Source organism: Polyodon spathula, chromosome 5 (genome assembly GCF_017654505.1).
Source record: "Polyodon spathula isolate WHYD16114869_AA chromosome 5, ASM1765450v1, whole genome shotgun sequence".
NCBI classification, from domain to species: Eukaryota; Metazoa; Chordata; class Actinopteri; order Acipenseriformes; family Polyodontidae; genus Polyodon; species Polyodon spathula.
In genome coordinates this window covers 37,912,681-37,929,160 of record NC_054538.1, presented here as the reverse complement: position 1 = coordinate 37,929,160, position 16,480 = coordinate 37,912,681, and the positions used below count along the sequence as shown (strand labels likewise).

Below are 16,480 nucleotides of genomic sequence, written 5' to 3'. Positions count from 1 at the left end.
AAAAAATAAAATGTTATGTTTACCATGATGGTTTCCAATAAATATATTTTTAAAATGTTTTTGTAGGCTCAGTAAAATCTGCAGTAAAAACAGAAGATGTCATACAGAGTGTCTTATCTGGTAAGTATATTGCTTGTTGATCTATAATAGACTTCCTCCAATGTTCAGTGAGTCACGTTATATTTTATAGACAATGTGCTGAGTGGAAGCAATTCTTTGAGGAGAATGGACGTAAAATATTTTAAATTGAAATACGATTTTTCTGAAGTGTGACAAAGTGGGTAATAGTGTGCAGGTGATCAAAGAACAGACAGACAATTGTAGTCCAGGTAACCAATGTTTGTTTAATTTATTTCTTTATGTCCAGTGCCTGATGGCAAAACAAACAATAAATAATAATGCTGGTAAGGAATACAGCAGTGTGTATTACTTACATTTATAATCCCTGGGCTGGTCCCAAAATAATAGTCCCGTTATTGTATCCCTACATTAAACACAAAACACATACACAAGTCCATTTAGTGCATGAATTAGTGATTGTGGTACAATATAATTTACAGTGATACAAGTGAAGTGCTGTCCCGGGTTTGTGCTGGCCTCTAGCGACAGCTCCGGAATGTGTTAGCCGCCTAGTGATTTAAAAACATAGACAATTACTAACAAACAAAACACTCACGAATATTCTGTAACAGTACACTTTCAATGTCGTTCTGGTTCTTACTCACTACAAACCAATGCAAAATAACAAATTACAATTCTCCGTCCCACATGCTGTCACACATGACCCCTTGGTAAACTAATGCAGCTGCCTTTACAATCTGCGGCTGCTACATTTTTTCCCTTCCCGGTCGATAAGTTCTTGCAATGGAGTCTCGCTTTTTTCTAGACTGACTGACTTCCCGACCTGGGAAAAGTACTGTCAAGCCAGCCCGTCCAAAAAACTCTGTCCTCGTTTAGCACCCTCACAGGTCGGGAGGAAGATTTACAACCAAGGTTCATTGTATTTTTGTCACATGAAACCATGGAAAGTAAATGTTAAATGTTAATCCGTTGTTGACACGAATAGAAACAGCTGCATTAATCTAAAGCAAACTCCATTACACATTGACATGATATTTTACTCAACAAAGTTTATTCTACTGTAGGTATAGGTGTAGAAATTACAGAAGATGAGGACTGTTCACTAGTATTGTTCACATTACTCAACAAATTTAATTAAAAAATGAAAATATTTCTATCGGAAAGTAGCTGTGGAAAATGGTGTGGGACTTAATATAACAATATCCCACATGCAATGTATTTTATGTTTACAACCCAGTAAATATGGAGCTGTGGGTCCACAAGTGCAGATTGGCCACAGGAGGACATACTGTCCATCGCCGTCTCTGCGGAGGTGGGTGAACAGGAGCTGGCATTCCCATCCTGAGGGCATGGAGTCCGACAGCACATCTGAAAAAGCACCGCTGTTGGACGCCCCGATCACTCCAGGACATAGATTTAGTCCCACGGTGGACGATTTGCTGCAGCACAGAAATCAACTAGAGCTGGTTCGGCTGTTTCCCAAGCAACCACCTCCAGTACGTAAACCAGCGGCGAACTAGTGCTCATGGTAGTGACGTTCCAGAACTTCTGGGTTTGATGAAAGCAGCTTCCCAGACTCTTCAATTGGGTCTCCAGCGCATGCGCCATCTACAGGCCTGGTTCAACAGCAGGGTTTTTCAGCCCACGTTGAACAGCAACCGTGTATTGACAATATCCCACCATTGTCTAGAGGCACTCAGTTGGTAGAAACAGCCGGCCTATCTACGCCTAGGCGTAGCACTGGGCAGTGTCACCAGAAGGGAGATCATCACCACAGACTCACCCAGCCTGGGCTGGGGTCCTGTGTGGAATGGCTGGGGTGTGCAAAGTGTGTGGAACCCCCCTTGGCAGGGTCTCCACATAAGTGTTTTAGAATTGCAGGCAGTTATCTGGCCTTGCAACATTTTTTTGCAAAAAGTTCAAGGGAGACATGTGCTTGTCCATATCAACCCACTGTCCCCTCTGGTTCTCCATAATAGGAGGTGGGGACCTGCTGGCAGTAGATGCCTTGCCACATCTGTGGCTGAGGCAACTGTTATATGCCTTCCCACCACTCGCCCTGCTCCCGCTGTACTTTGTTCCTGTCTGGAGGCTAAACGTAGTGCTTAACGCATTCATAAAGTCTGGAATTGAGCCCTTGCATTCAGCTCAGCTGAAAGTTTTATTGTTCAAAACGATTTTCTTGCTCGCTATCACCGCCACAAAGCAGGTGATTGAGATGCAGGCATTCTCAATAGCGAAAGCCTGCTCAGTTTTTACAGAGGTCAGGACAAAGGTCATGCTCTGTACCAATCCTGCCTTTTTGCCAAAGACTATCATGTCAACCAGTTTGTGGAATTGGAGGCTTTCTATCTACCTCCTTTCCAGAGTGACAGACCGACAGCTCCATATGCTCTGCCAAGTTCAGGGCCTGCGTTCTACATTAACAGTCCGAACAATTTTTTTATCTGCTATGGGGCAAAGTCCCATGGTCAAGCCCTGTCTAAGCAGTGGCTGTCCAAATGGATAGCAGACACGGTCAGGACTGCTTATAAGCTGACCAACTTGCCCTCTCCAGAAATACTCACTGGCTATTCCACCAGGGGCATGGCAACTTTGTATGATTTATTCTGTCAAGGACTGATGCAATGCAACGGTGTGGGCTACTCTCCATACCTTCACTAGGTTCAACAGACATGGATCATGGATCCTCAAAACCCTGGTTTTGGAACTAGAGTGTTAAGGGTGGCTTGCCAGTCTACCTTTACAACACAGACATAGAGGTGAGTTTCTCCCTCAATTTTTTCACCCTAGCTATTATTATTTTGAATGGTAACTCACAAGGCAGCCTTCGTTTAGCCTTGTAGCATTCCAGTTGTCTGCAATCTTGCATTTGTGATGGCTTTGTTACACTTACCCATTCAGTAATGACTACATTTTGTATTTGAAAGAGAACATTAGGTTATTGTCATAACCCTGGTTCCCTGAAATAGAAATGTAACCATTAACTTTCAACTTCGCTGCATCCATGATTGCAGCAGGCTTGAAGGAAATATCACACTGAGATGTGGAAGCGCAGTCCTTTTGTGCCCTCGGGGGGTGGGGGCACGACAGCATCACAGGGTCTTTACGTGGTAAATCCTCATTCGGAAATGGTTACATTTCAATTTCAGGGAACCAGGGTTATGATAATAACAATTAAGCAGCTAATAATTCTGATTCATTAATATGTCTTTTATGTTCGTCCTCAAGTCCATCTGCCCCCTCTTGTTTTTCCATTAAGCTCTACTCCCCAGCCTGTTTTGGAAGCATCTGATCTTACCTCTAATCTTTCCTCATTCAAGAGTTCTGTAGTAAAGCTGACCAAATTCTACACATGGAAAACTGGACACCAAATAACCTACAAGTTGTGTTGTCTCATGAATTGAATCTTACAGATAAACTTATATGTGTTTGCTGGAGACTAAGGCTTTTTCACTCATGGAATCATAATTTAATATAAATCCCAAAAATGAAATCTGTTTTGCTGGATGAAATACTGACTTAGTAGGGTATGCAATAAATCCAACATTTTGTAATGCTTGCACTGTAGCCTTTCATTTTCACTACATAATGCTCTTATGTCAGCTAGAATATGTGTGCCATCGATGTGAGGTACTATATCAATCCCCTGATTTCTAGTAGTTAAAACTGGTTTAACATTTTAGTAAACAGTCTGGGTGTGCATGCCAATCTATTGGGAATTCAAGCAAACTGGTACAGTTAACCTTCCCATTCAAAACGAAGGTATTTTATATGCCATTGGCACATAATAATAGGCATCTTTTAAGGTCCACTGAAGCCATATAACAAACAGGTCTCATTAATTTGGTAGCATATATTACAGTTTCCATTTTAAAGTGGTGATATTGTATTAATTCATTAAATTATTTTAAATTCAGTATTCGTCTGTAAGATCCATCCTTTTTGGGTCGTATAAAGATATTACATACTACATCACCGTCTCTATGTTTGGCTACTTGAATAATACCCTTGGACAACATACTATTAATTTGCTTCCCAATAATTGCCATTTTATTTATGTGAAGTGGAGTTTCTAGGTAAAGTGAATGTCTCTGCTATAAACTATAGAAAGTTGATAGAAAGTTTCTTGGGATATTAGGATAGTAGCTGTGTTGTTTGTGTTGACTCCTCCAACCTAAGAAATGACCTGTGAGGTTGGATAGCTGAAGCCTCTCCCTCTTCCACTGAATTTCCACACTTGGTATCCACTACCAGAGCCGCGGACGCCACAGGCACCTCTGCCACTGCTACACGTCATAACTTTTGCTGCAACTTTATCTCAAGGCACTTAGAGGTATTGCTGCCAAACCAAAAATTGTTAATGGACACAGATGCAGAAAACAAAGGAATGTATTCCTGCTTTTAAGGTCAGGTTTTACGCAGTCTCTCCTGCGACAGTTCAGCTCGTAATTAGCATAGCCACTCATTGCCACAGCATCAGCTCCCTGCCTGATAAGTTGTCAATTATGTGGTAAGAAGTGTAGTGGTTTTCATTAAAACTGACTGGCAGCGCTGAAATTTGATATCCGTTGACCGTGTTTGTTTCTGCCAAAGTAACAACTTGTGCCTCACAATTTTTTTGATGCATTTCCTCACCTGGCTTTTCATTCTTAAAAATCAGTGTATTGCCCATATCTGCTAACTGTATGTTATCTGCGACCCTTGTTATCAAGATTGCAGCTTATTATTTGTGTGTTGAGTAATTTGCATTGCTCTAAAGCTTACACAGACCGCAATGCAAAACAATTGCCTGGCTGCTAGGTCATTTCGATTTTGCAGCCACAATTGTTTGCACTACGCCTATCCTTACATCAGCCCCTACATGGGCTATTAAAGAGATAAATAAACTGTTAGGCAAACTGAGAGGGTATAAAGTATTTCTTTGAGATGTTTGTAGACTTTCTTTGTCACTAATGTTTGTTTGGTGATCTCATCAAATGTCATATCAGTAACATACTTCAAAGCAAATATTCCAAAGTTCAATAGCAAAGAGAGTTTAAAACCCGTGTAAGTAAAAACAGTAGGATACTTCAGAAATCACCATAACCATAATTAACCTTACAGTAATTTTTGTATGGAGATTTTCAATTTATTAATCAGGAATTGCAACAGTTTGAGAGGGCAGACAATACAGTTTCTTGCCCCTAGTGGTCATTTGAGAAGCAGCTCCCAATGGTTGAAAAGCATCAACACTTTTTGTAAATAACGAGTTAAGCAGAAACAGCAACAGAGAATTATGAAAAAAAGCACAATTTAAATAGTGATATATATTCCCAAAAATGCATTTAATAAAGTTGTAACAAACAAAAAAATCCGTACATTTTACCTGTTGTGCACTTCCATTCATATATTGGTCTCCCACAAGTTTTCTGTTACAGTACTGGGTTAAAGAAGCCTTACTTTCAGATACTGTTGCACTTGTTTAGTCATTTCACCGGGAGGGTTAGTATGTACCTACCCCTTTAACAACTTATTTTCTGTCATTAACCAACCGGCTACTTCCCCTATTGACTGACATGCTTTAAACCAGTAATATGCTGCAGTAAAATGACCTAGGATTCGCAAGAGTATTTACTGAGGGAGAGCAAGGTTTCAGAACTGAGAACATTCTTTAATTTAATGTATATAGTATCTGAGATCATATTTCAAAATGAAAATCGATGTTTGATAGCAAATGTTTCTTTCAAAACTTTCTTTTGAAGTGCCTCCCTGTGTGTGTGTGTGTGCGTGTGTGTGTGTGTGTGTGTGTGTGTATGTGTGCGTACGTGTGTGTGTATGTACATACACACACAATAATTTCCTTCTTACTAAGACTGGCTATGTAGTGCTTATTTTTGAAGAAAGAGTTAAAGGTTCTACTGCATATGTATTTACAGAGGCAGAAGCACAGACTCTTGAAGAGTTGAAGCAACAAAAAGCATTTGTAAGAGAGCAGAGAAAACACTACAAAGAAATGAAAGAGCTGGTAAAGAAACACCACAAGAAAACAACAGATTTGATTAAGGAGCACACTGCCAAGTACAATGAGTATCAGAGCGAGTATTTACGAAGAAGGGCTCTGCTGCAAAAATCTGCAAAAAGAGACGGTAAGAAAAGGTAGGTTGAGTAGCTGTGAATCACTTTTTTTCAAGTGTTTTCTCTAACAAATCAGTTGCCCTGTTTTCTTTTACATTTAATCTATTTCTGCTAGATTGCTTTATTACTTTATTCCACAGGCATGTGCCATTTCACCAAGAGACGGTTATAACTGAATGATTTGCTCAATAGCAAATCAAAAACAGACCAAAGACCAAATAAAAACACAAGTGTATTGTGAACTGATTTTTAATGCAAACAGTGTTTACTGTTATTACAAATATGGTCAAACCTTTTATAATGGCCATGCAAGGCACAGTGAAAATGTTTTATTTTATAGGCAAAAAACCTTACAGTATGTACTAGTCAATACAGACACTATGCTCAAAAATATATTGAGATAGTATTTGGAGGCGCTAATAATATAGGAGGTTAAGGTATTATTAGTTTTTGACATATTAGGCTGACTTGGTTTCACATTTAAAAACTGAGCAGTTTGTGTGTTGTTATTTTCAGGGATCTGAACCAGATTTTTTTTTCTGTTCCGGTTTGGAATGAAATACAGTAAACTCCAGAAAACTCAGCACTCAAACGGAAAACAATATATCAATAAATGCACTTAATTCCTGTCTATATAAAAAACAATGCCTATGTTGCAGCTTCAAAAGAAAATGACAGCAGTCCGCTTTTTTCTTTTCTCTGTTGCAGCATTCTTTTATTCTTTTTCCTCAGTTTGAGTGGGCATAATATATTATTATATATATTTATATATATCGATCACATTTTATTATATATATATATATATATATATATATATATATATAATATATATTATATATATATATATAATATATATATATATAATATATATATATATATATATATATATAAAATATTACTTATATATAAATACGATAATCGAGATCATGGCTCCATCAAATATACCACTTGTTTTTTTTTTTCTCCGTTCTGTTCCTCCTTTTACTTTGTGGTGTTTTTAAATTAAATTAAAAAAAAAAAATCAAGGGCTATACACATCTGCTGTATATTTGAAAGGTAATACCAAAAAAACCCAAAAAAAACATTTTTATGACAAACATTTCATCAAAGCATTATATATTTAACACAAACTATATATTTCTTATTGTATAGCTACTGTGTTTTAAACAGAAGATAAGCAGAAAAAAATCCTCTCCCGAGTAATCAATTACGTATGAACACTCTTTATTATTGAGCACTAAGGGGAATATGGTTATCATTGGTATGCACATTTCACAGTAAGACATGCAACAAATGTAACATGTGCAATTTTTCTACATACTACTTCTGGGTATAACAATCAATGAAACTGAAACACTGAAAAATTAATTCATGATTCATTAAATGATTGAGAATACAACTAAATAAATTTGTTATACAATAAACATTGCTGTTTTCTCAGGTCGACAGTAAAATGTTTTAACTCTTAATATTATCTTAACATTATTAAATATTTGGCATGCAACTGAAGTATCATGAAACTAAAAATGATGTCATTATGTATTGAAAAATTGATACATTCTTAAATTAAAATGTACAACTTTAGACAAGTCACTAATAACTTTTTGCCTAATTTAGAATTTGTACAAGTTATATGCAAATAAACAACCACAACAAAAACATTAGCATTACATTTTTTTTACTATACTAGGTAAGCACATTGAGGTTAAAATCTCCTTTACAAGTGTGATGTAGCCAAGAAAGGCAGCAGCAACACAATAAAACACATTACAAAAAACCCAGATACAAAAATACAAATCATAATAATACAATCGTTGAAACAGTCAACAATCAAATAGTAACAAACAGAAACAAGTCTACTCAACTACTTAAAACATGCGCAACTCTCAACTAGATAATCATGCCGCTTACTCTTAAATTATACTAAAGTTATTCGGGACTGTAACTTAAGTTTAGATTGTAAATCATTCCGAGACCAAGGAGCAAAGTAGGCAAATTATCTTTTAGCAGCCTCTGTATGCACTTTAGGAACTGTAAAATTTTAAAAAATGTATGCAATCTAATTATAAAAAGTGAATATAAATTATTAATTCATATATGGAGGTCATTTACAAACAATAGCCTTATATAACAGAATATACCAGTGCTTCAACCTTCGCAAAACAAGCAGGTCCAGCCAACCAAACTGTATAGCATACAATGATGAGTACTGTACCTTGAATTCATAATATGTCTCAAGGCTGCATGATATATAGGATCCAATTTGCTTAATGGTAAGGGCGATGCAAACCTGTAGACTGTGTCCCCATAATCATTTTGTGGTTACAATATACAAGCAATTAGCCTTTTTTTTTTTTGTAAATACAGAAAACAAGATCAGAATCTATAAAAGAAGCCTATCATGAATTTCAATTTTTTTGCAAGATTATCAATATGGTCCTTAAAATTACTATTTACCCAGGTGCTTATAGTTTTCAATTGTCTCAATAACTTTGTTATCTAAAGTAACTAAAGATAATTCTTTAGTAGCATTGTCCTTGTAGAAGCATGAAGCATAAATGTATGTGCATGAATATCATCTGTATAAATTAGATTTTCCTGTAGATGTAAATTAAAAGCGCAGTCAGGGATAAAATAAATAAAAATAAAAAGTAGAGCCAGGGAATCTCTCCACTGTCAAATCGCACCTGATTTAGCACATACTTGACTATAGACAGGTTTACATTTTGCTTTGAACTATTGATTTAGAAAGTTGTCTCTTTAATCGTAAACTATCTATGTTGCAATAAACATGATAAATAAGGAGCATAATATTTTCATATTTTGTAATGTTAAATGCAAGACCAAAAAGACTTGTACTTCAGCACTGACCGCTATACACCACTAGAGGGAGACAGACATAGTATTATTTTTATTTGCGGATGTAACAGTATTGTATGTGAATATGTTATGGTAGAGGGAAGTACCACATAACATATATGCATTAAAATATATAAATATATAGATTAAATATACCCTGTAATGTACAAAACCAGTGGGTGTTGCTGCCCCAGAAGTCATTTGAGAGTAAACTTGTGTAATGCGTTATATAAGTGCAATAAAGGCCTTAGGCTCAATGCTAAGGGTTAACATCATATGCCAGCCAATTACTGACATATCTATTTGTTGTAATATAACACAAGCCATTCAGTGGGTAGTTCAATACAGCACCATACAGCAATCTAGTGAAAACAATGCTTTGATCCTATAATTTAAATACATGTAATACCTTACAGTACATGGGCACTGTTAATAGCTTAATAAAAGTATGAGTATTTGGGTTTGGTTGTCTTGTATTTTAAATAATAAATGTAGAATCATGCAAACAATAGAGAAATATTTTATGGGATTTCAATTTGATAAAGGCAGTGCTTACCACTGATTTTTCTATCCACTGTGTTACTGTTAATAATAAATGAAGGCGGTATTGCACACAATGGCAAATGTACAGGTTTTGAAAGGACTGCAGTGGCTTACACAAGGCATGGAATATAAATTAAGAGATTACCATCAATCTCCACAGGATTTTGCTCGGCGCACTAGGAACGAACACAGATATTACACCGAGTCACAGAAAAGCTGCATGGCTAATTTGATCATTTCTGACATTTCCATTTTTCTTTAGTAAATTTGACACTTGCAGCTTTTAAGACCTGTGTTGTTTTCTCATTAGAGAAGGATGTTATGTAGGCAAGCAAGAGGAAAAAAAAGTTAATCATTATTTACATTGACATGCCCTATCTGTGTAAATCACATACTGTACAGTTTTGTCTGTGGAATATCAGTTTGCTCTTTTAATTTGATTGCTTTTAAGGGCAATTTTACTGCCTGTTTTACTGTTGTAATATGTCTCGATTTAATGTCACATCTGTTTTGCAGGTGTGTGTCATCCAGTCCAGAACACAATTCTACATCTATTGAACAAGAACTGTCTGCACTGGATCTAGAGATTGCCCAGAAATTATCAGAGCTCAAAGAACAGCAACAGCAGCAGCTGCTGAACCTCAGACAAGAACAGTATTATAGTGAGAAATACCAGAAAAGAGAACACGTTAAACAGGTAAATCGTCTTACAAATGATGGTAGGCTTTTTTTTTTTTTTAATTAACGGGAAAATACATTTATTTCAGTGTACATTTTCACTCCATTACAACAGGCAGTGCAAACCGATCTATAATTCAAACCAATGAAATACATGGTGAAAGCAGTCATAGAAACCACACTTCAGCATCACAATGCTTTTAGTACTTATTAAGATTAATATTGAACACGGTTCACTCCAACCTACTTACTGTGTTGTACATATTGTGACAAACCAGGGTTGGGTTGCCACTTACAGGATCTTTTCCACATGGTTTTCTTTGGCGTAAATAAAAAGTCCATAGAAATGAAATAAAACAGGGCAGTGCCTATATAATTATGGAATTGCACACAAAACAGAAGTAACAAACAAAACCCTTACTCCCTGCAGGAGCGCTAAACTAAACCTTTTGTTTCCTTTAACTATACCGGATGGCTAATCAGTTTACCAGTCGTAAAACCTATACTTCTCAAATATAAACCCACGGAACGTCCCACAGATTGTCAGTTCGGGTCTATCTTTTCAGGACCTTAACACAGACAACCTGTACACAGTATTCAGGCTCATTAAATGCAAGGTAAGTGTCCATCATTATGACCCCCAGATGATTGTCCCTACTACTCTAATACCCAGTGCAGTGCCTGTGAAAATGTAATCCTGACTTCTCTTATAATCTGTTACCCTGGATATACATGCGCTGTATTCTTGGGCCAATGTACAACCTTTCTCTATATTTTACCACACATCCTCCCCCTCAGCTCCAACCCTACGGGGTGAGCGACCTGTAGGAAGAAACAGTAAACTCTGGACAGACCATCTGCATTGCCTTGCTTTGCTCCTGCTCTGTGTTCAATGGTAAAGTTAAAAAGTTGTAGACTTAATCTGCTAAACCGAGCATTTTTCTCTTTGTTAAACTACATCCAGGTGAGGGGAGTATGGTCCATGCATGATCAGTTTAAAACGTCTTCCCAATAAATAATTTTTCAGGGACTCTACCGCCCACTTGATGGCTAAGAATTATTTTTCAACTGTGGCATTTTTTTTTTTTTTCTTGGGGGTTGAGTTTCTGACTAAGGAATAGTACAGGGTGTTCTTCGCCCCTAATCTCTTTTTTTTGCATTTTTTCTCTGAGCTCTTGAAACCCCCCCCCCCCCCCCCCCCCCCTCTGTTTCTTCTGTCCATTTTATCATCACTGGGCCTCGGGCCTTGGTCAACTTTGTCAGTGCCGCAGTGGACGAAAGGTCTGGGATGAACCTCCTATGGTACCCTGTTAGACCCAGGAAAGCTCTTACTTGTTTTTTTTTTTTTTTTTTTATTGACAGGCTGGAGCTATTTCTGGATAGCATCCAGCTTAGTCACCTGGGGTTTGACTAGACCCCAACCTATACTGTACCCCAAGTATTTTGCTTTTTCCAAGTACACTTAGCAGGGTTTGCAGTTAGCACTGCAGCTCTGATGGTATTCAAAAGTGCTTGGACCTTTAGTAAGTGCTATCCCAGTCTACGGTAAGTATTACTACATCGTCCAGATAGGCGACAAAGATAAGAGCAGTTATAAAATACAATAGTCAGTAGTAAGAGCAAAATCAATTAAGTGAATATAAGTACAGTAGATTAAAAAATTACGTTTGAGAGCGATTTTGACAAACAGCAGTTAAACTTATAGTAAAACTATTTGCTTATAAGAGTAAGTTCCATTAACAGCAACTAGTAAGTACAATAAATGGATAAGAACGATTTTAAATAAGAGCAGTTACAAAAAACGTGAATAAGGGTACATGTCAAAGTGGTTTGTAGTGCGCAGGTGTAGAGGTGATGCAGTGCACAGCAATGATTGACACAACACCGTTCACCGTCCAACACCTCTTTATTTTGGCTGTGTTACTTTGTTTGCAACAATAAATAATAATAACTGGCAATACTCAACAATATTATTGCACAGTAAAAACCCACAGGTTCAGTCCCGAAATAATACTTATAATAATAACACACACTTTAAACACATGCACGATCACAGTTCCCAAAGTGAGTGCGTCTAGTGCAAGTGGTGATTTATACTTATAATGGTGAAATAGTAGTGCAGTGTGGTCAGGGGTTGGTGCTGGCTTTTAGCTGTCTAACAATGACAAATACAGTTATTAATAGACAGACAGAAAAAACACGAAAACACTTTTAGTTTGCACTTCTCCTTTACAGGCCTGTGGCAAAGTGACTGGTGAAGGGGAACGAGTGTAGCGGTGATGCGGTGCAGGAGTGACAGGCAGACAACGATAATCCAGTGAAAAGTGCTTTATTGCTTTTCCAGGTCTGGTGACTGACAAATAAATCAATCCCCGGCAATACACAACGATGTGTAATGCTCGGGGATAACAGAAATAGGGCACAGTCCCGAACAAAGACAAACAGACGGTCACCAGTCCTGGGTGAGTGCAGTCGTGGGGGTGGGGTGTTGAAGACACGGATACGGTGGTGTGCAGGGGTGCTCAGGACAGTGCTGACCCTTTGCGACAGCTCCGGGGTAGTGCTTTAACTGTCTACAGTGAAACAAAGTGATAAAGTCTGTTATGAAAATTCTTATCAATAATAATTTAAAAATAAACATGTGTTTAGCATTCTAAATGCAGATTCCACATTTTATGGAAATTGTTTTTGTGGTAATATTAAAATGCTGATCCTTTGCATGTATTGTTTCGGCAGGAACCATGTCGATGAGGGATAGGTTAGGCTAGGTAAGCAGGAAAGAGGTGCGTGTGTGGAGTGGTGGCAGTTAGGGAGAGTGACATGCTGCAGTGCTTGGAGGAGAGCAGGTTGTGGGGTGGGGTGCCCGCTGGCTGGTATAAGAATGGGAGCGATGTCAGTTGTGAGTGAGTTATTAGACAAAGCGATAGTGAGTGACAACCTGTAAATAAAAGCTACAAGGACGAGGCCTGCATGAGTCAGTGAGTGAGCGAGCCGGTAAAGGGTGTGAGCGTGACGGGGTAGGAGTGACCAAAGCCGAAGTAACAGGGGCATGGAGGGGAAGATTGGTTAGCCAGAGAGTAGGGTTTTTGTTTTTTACGTGGTCTTAGCCCATAGAGATTGAGTGTACTAGAGAGAATAAAAAGTGGATATTCCATTTTCACCAGCAATCCCTCAGTCTGTCTATGTATTCTGTTTAAATATAAAGCAAGAGAGACCCCATGTCGCCACAGTATTGAATTGCCAAGGAATGTAGTTTTCCTTTGTAAAGCTCCTCCAGTTTCCACATTTATTTTAATATTTGTATTTTTATTCTTTTCACAGCTTGTTGAGAAACTGACCACAGTGGCAGAGGAATGTCAAAACAACCAGTTAAAGAAAATAAAAGAACTTTGTGAAAAGTAAGACCTGGTTTTAAAGATTCATTCCTCCCCATATGAAAAAAAAATGTTTAGCAATTACTGTATGTATGAAAAAAAAACAATCTGCTGACATTTTTTTTATCTGAGTACATAACTTTTGAACAAATTGTGAACGTAGATGCCGGTACGTAATGTATATTATTTTAAAAAAAAAAGTTCTTTCTACAAACTTGTTTTCTTACACAGAGAAAAGAAAGACTTAAAGAAGAAAATGGACAAGAAGAGGCAAGAGAAGATCAATGAAGCCAAATCTAAAGATAAGAATCTAACAGAAGAGTGAGTTTTAACTTAATCAAAAAGAACATGTACTTTTTTAAAAAAAAATAGTTTATACCATTAAAGTCCTGTTAGAACTTTAAATCTGAATCATTTGTCATCCAATCATTTTGAGTCAACACCGAACCAGAGCGGATCCAGAATGTCGTCTAGCCCTCAGAGAGGAAGGTTCCCGCTGGTCAAAACTTTTCTAACTACATTTCGTTTTCCGTTCTCCTGCTTAAATCTTTTCATTTGCACCCGTGCCAGTCTCCTCCTTCGGACAGCAAAGCTTGTTACCAACTTTCGATCTGGTCAATGACTCAGCTTATCGAAGGTGGCTCTTACAGCTTTATGTATTTATTTATTTATTTATTTATTCTCTTTTCCAGCACTTTTGTTCTATCTGCATACATCACAAGGCTCTCCATGCGGCCTCGAAGCATCAGCCGAGTCTGACCTCTCTCAATTAGAGGTCTCAGTAAGCCAGGGAAACCTTAGTTCATCATCTATCCTTCCTTAGTTTTCCCCTTGGGGGAAGTTCCTCGCTTCCCGGCTTGATGGTCAATCGGTTCTCAAAGTAGTCAAGGGGAAACCCCTATTCTGTTGCTAAAGTCACAAGCACTTAATCTTTATTCTAGTAGTCCCTTTGCACAGGTCATTCTCCTGCCTCATGAAATGTAATCAGTAGGGGCTCTGTTTTATTGACTAAAAGACAACATTTCACTAAATGCGCATACACTATAAGAGATGTTTATTTTCATAACCTTAGTACACAAATGTTCATTAACTTTCTGGTGTCAATATATTCAATAGATGCTGCTGTATAATTCAATTGAATTGACTCCATTGACAGCTACATCCCATGTTTTATATTTTGATGAAAATGTAAATGTAGCACATTGTACATGTAAATGCAGCACATGTCTGCATAATACACAGTTAGTATGTTACGTGAACCTCGTTGTCATTTGGTTCAGGTGTGTACAGTGTAAATTTAAATATTTCTGATCTTTTAATTAAATGTTCATTGTTTTTTTGCCTCAGAGAAAAGCTGGAAATCAACAGATCCTATGTAAATGAAGTGGTCCAATATATTAAACGGGTAGGTAATCCATTTGCACGTGTTTTATTTATTTCTATTTTATTTTGCAGGGTGTAGCTGTGTATTATCATTGTAATGTTATAATTATTATGTTAAAGCATTATCATTGTTTTATACAATATGTGAGGTGTAATATGTATTTATTTGCACTTCTACATTAAATCTTCAGCAATGCGCAGCAATGCAGATCACTGATTATCAAATTGAATTCATGTCGCTAATGTTTTTAAAGGCTGTTTAGATTAAAAAGGGATTTTATTTATTTTTTTTACACAATTTATATTTCTTTAGCAGTCTATGAATATTTCTTGAATACACTCATCAACATGTAAAAAAAACTACTCTAAATAATTTAGTCAGTGTTTTGTTAGTAGGTTTTCTTCTAGAACAGATGGCAGAAATGAAGTGAAATTCCAGTTTTAGAAAACATGCACAAGTGGGAAGTGTATAATTGCCATATCCAGGGACACCATCTACAACAAATACTGTGTTTACACACATATTTTCAATACACTTTTTAAAATTTTATAAAACCTTTATTTTACTAGGAAATCACATTGTGATTAAAACCTCATTTTCAAGTGAGACCTAGCCAAGAAAGGTAGCAGCGGTACAATAAAACATATTACTATACAAAAATAAAATACTTTTGAAACACAGACAAGTCATACTCAATAAAGTAAACCATCACTTAGTGACAGTAAATTAGTGACAGGTGCAATCAACTACTTAAGAAAAAGCACAACCCTCGATTTGATAATCATTCAGCTTACTCTTGAATTGTACTAAAGTTATCTGGGACTGCAACTTAAGTTTAGACTGTAATTCATTCCAAGACCATGGAACAAAATAAGCAAATAATATTTTAGCAACCTCAGTATGCACTTTGGGAACCGTAAAACACAAAAATGAGTGCGATCTAAGACAATAGTTACTACAAGCGACTTTAAAGTAGTCATTTACATATGGAGGTAGGTTACATAAAAAAGCCTTGTATTAAAAAAAATATGCCAGTGCTTCAACCTTCGCAATTCCGAAGAGGTCCAGTCAACGAAACCATATAACATACAATGATGAGTACTGTAACTTGAATTAGTAATCTCAAGGCTCATGATAGATAAGATCCAGTTTGCTTAATGTTAAGGGTGATGCAAACCTGTAGACTGTCCCCATACAATATACAAGCAATTAGCCTTTTTTTTGTAACTACAGAAAAACAAGATTTGAGACTGTACAGAAAAACCTGTCGTGAATTTCAATTTTTTTTTCAAGGTGGTCAATATGGGCCTTGAAATCAAGATTACTGTCCAACCAAATACCCTGATACTTAGTTGTCAACTAACTTAATGGCTTTGTTATCTAAAGTAACTAAAGTTGAATCAATAGCAACATTTGTCCTTGTAGCAGAGAGTAACTTAGCTTT

General features: G+C 37.0%; 1 protein-coding gene across 3 annotated transcripts in view; it reads left to right on the top strand.

Moving 5' to 3' along the window:
- Window positions 1-16,480, top strand: part of LOC121315930 (1-phosphatidylinositol 4,5-bisphosphate phosphodiesterase beta-1-like) — a 295,784-nt gene that overhangs the window by 235,892 nt on the left and 43,412 nt on the right. For 2 of the 3 annotated variants that reach the window (XM_041250543.1, XM_041250544.1), the window contains exons 26-31: window positions 67-120; window positions 6,000-6,219; window positions 10,117-10,297; window positions 13,600-13,676; window positions 13,884-13,973; window positions 15,000-15,057. In XM_041250543.1, coding sequence (XP_041106477.1) covers window positions 67-120; window positions 6,000-6,219; window positions 10,117-10,297; window positions 13,600-13,676; window positions 13,884-13,973; window positions 15,000-15,057 — 680 coding nt within the window. Of the gene's footprint in view, window positions 1-66; window positions 121-5,999; window positions 6,220-10,116; window positions 10,298-13,599; window positions 13,677-13,883; window positions 13,974-14,999; window positions 15,058-16,480 lie in introns of those variants that run through there. The other variant, XM_041250545.1, reaches the window with a different exon arrangement.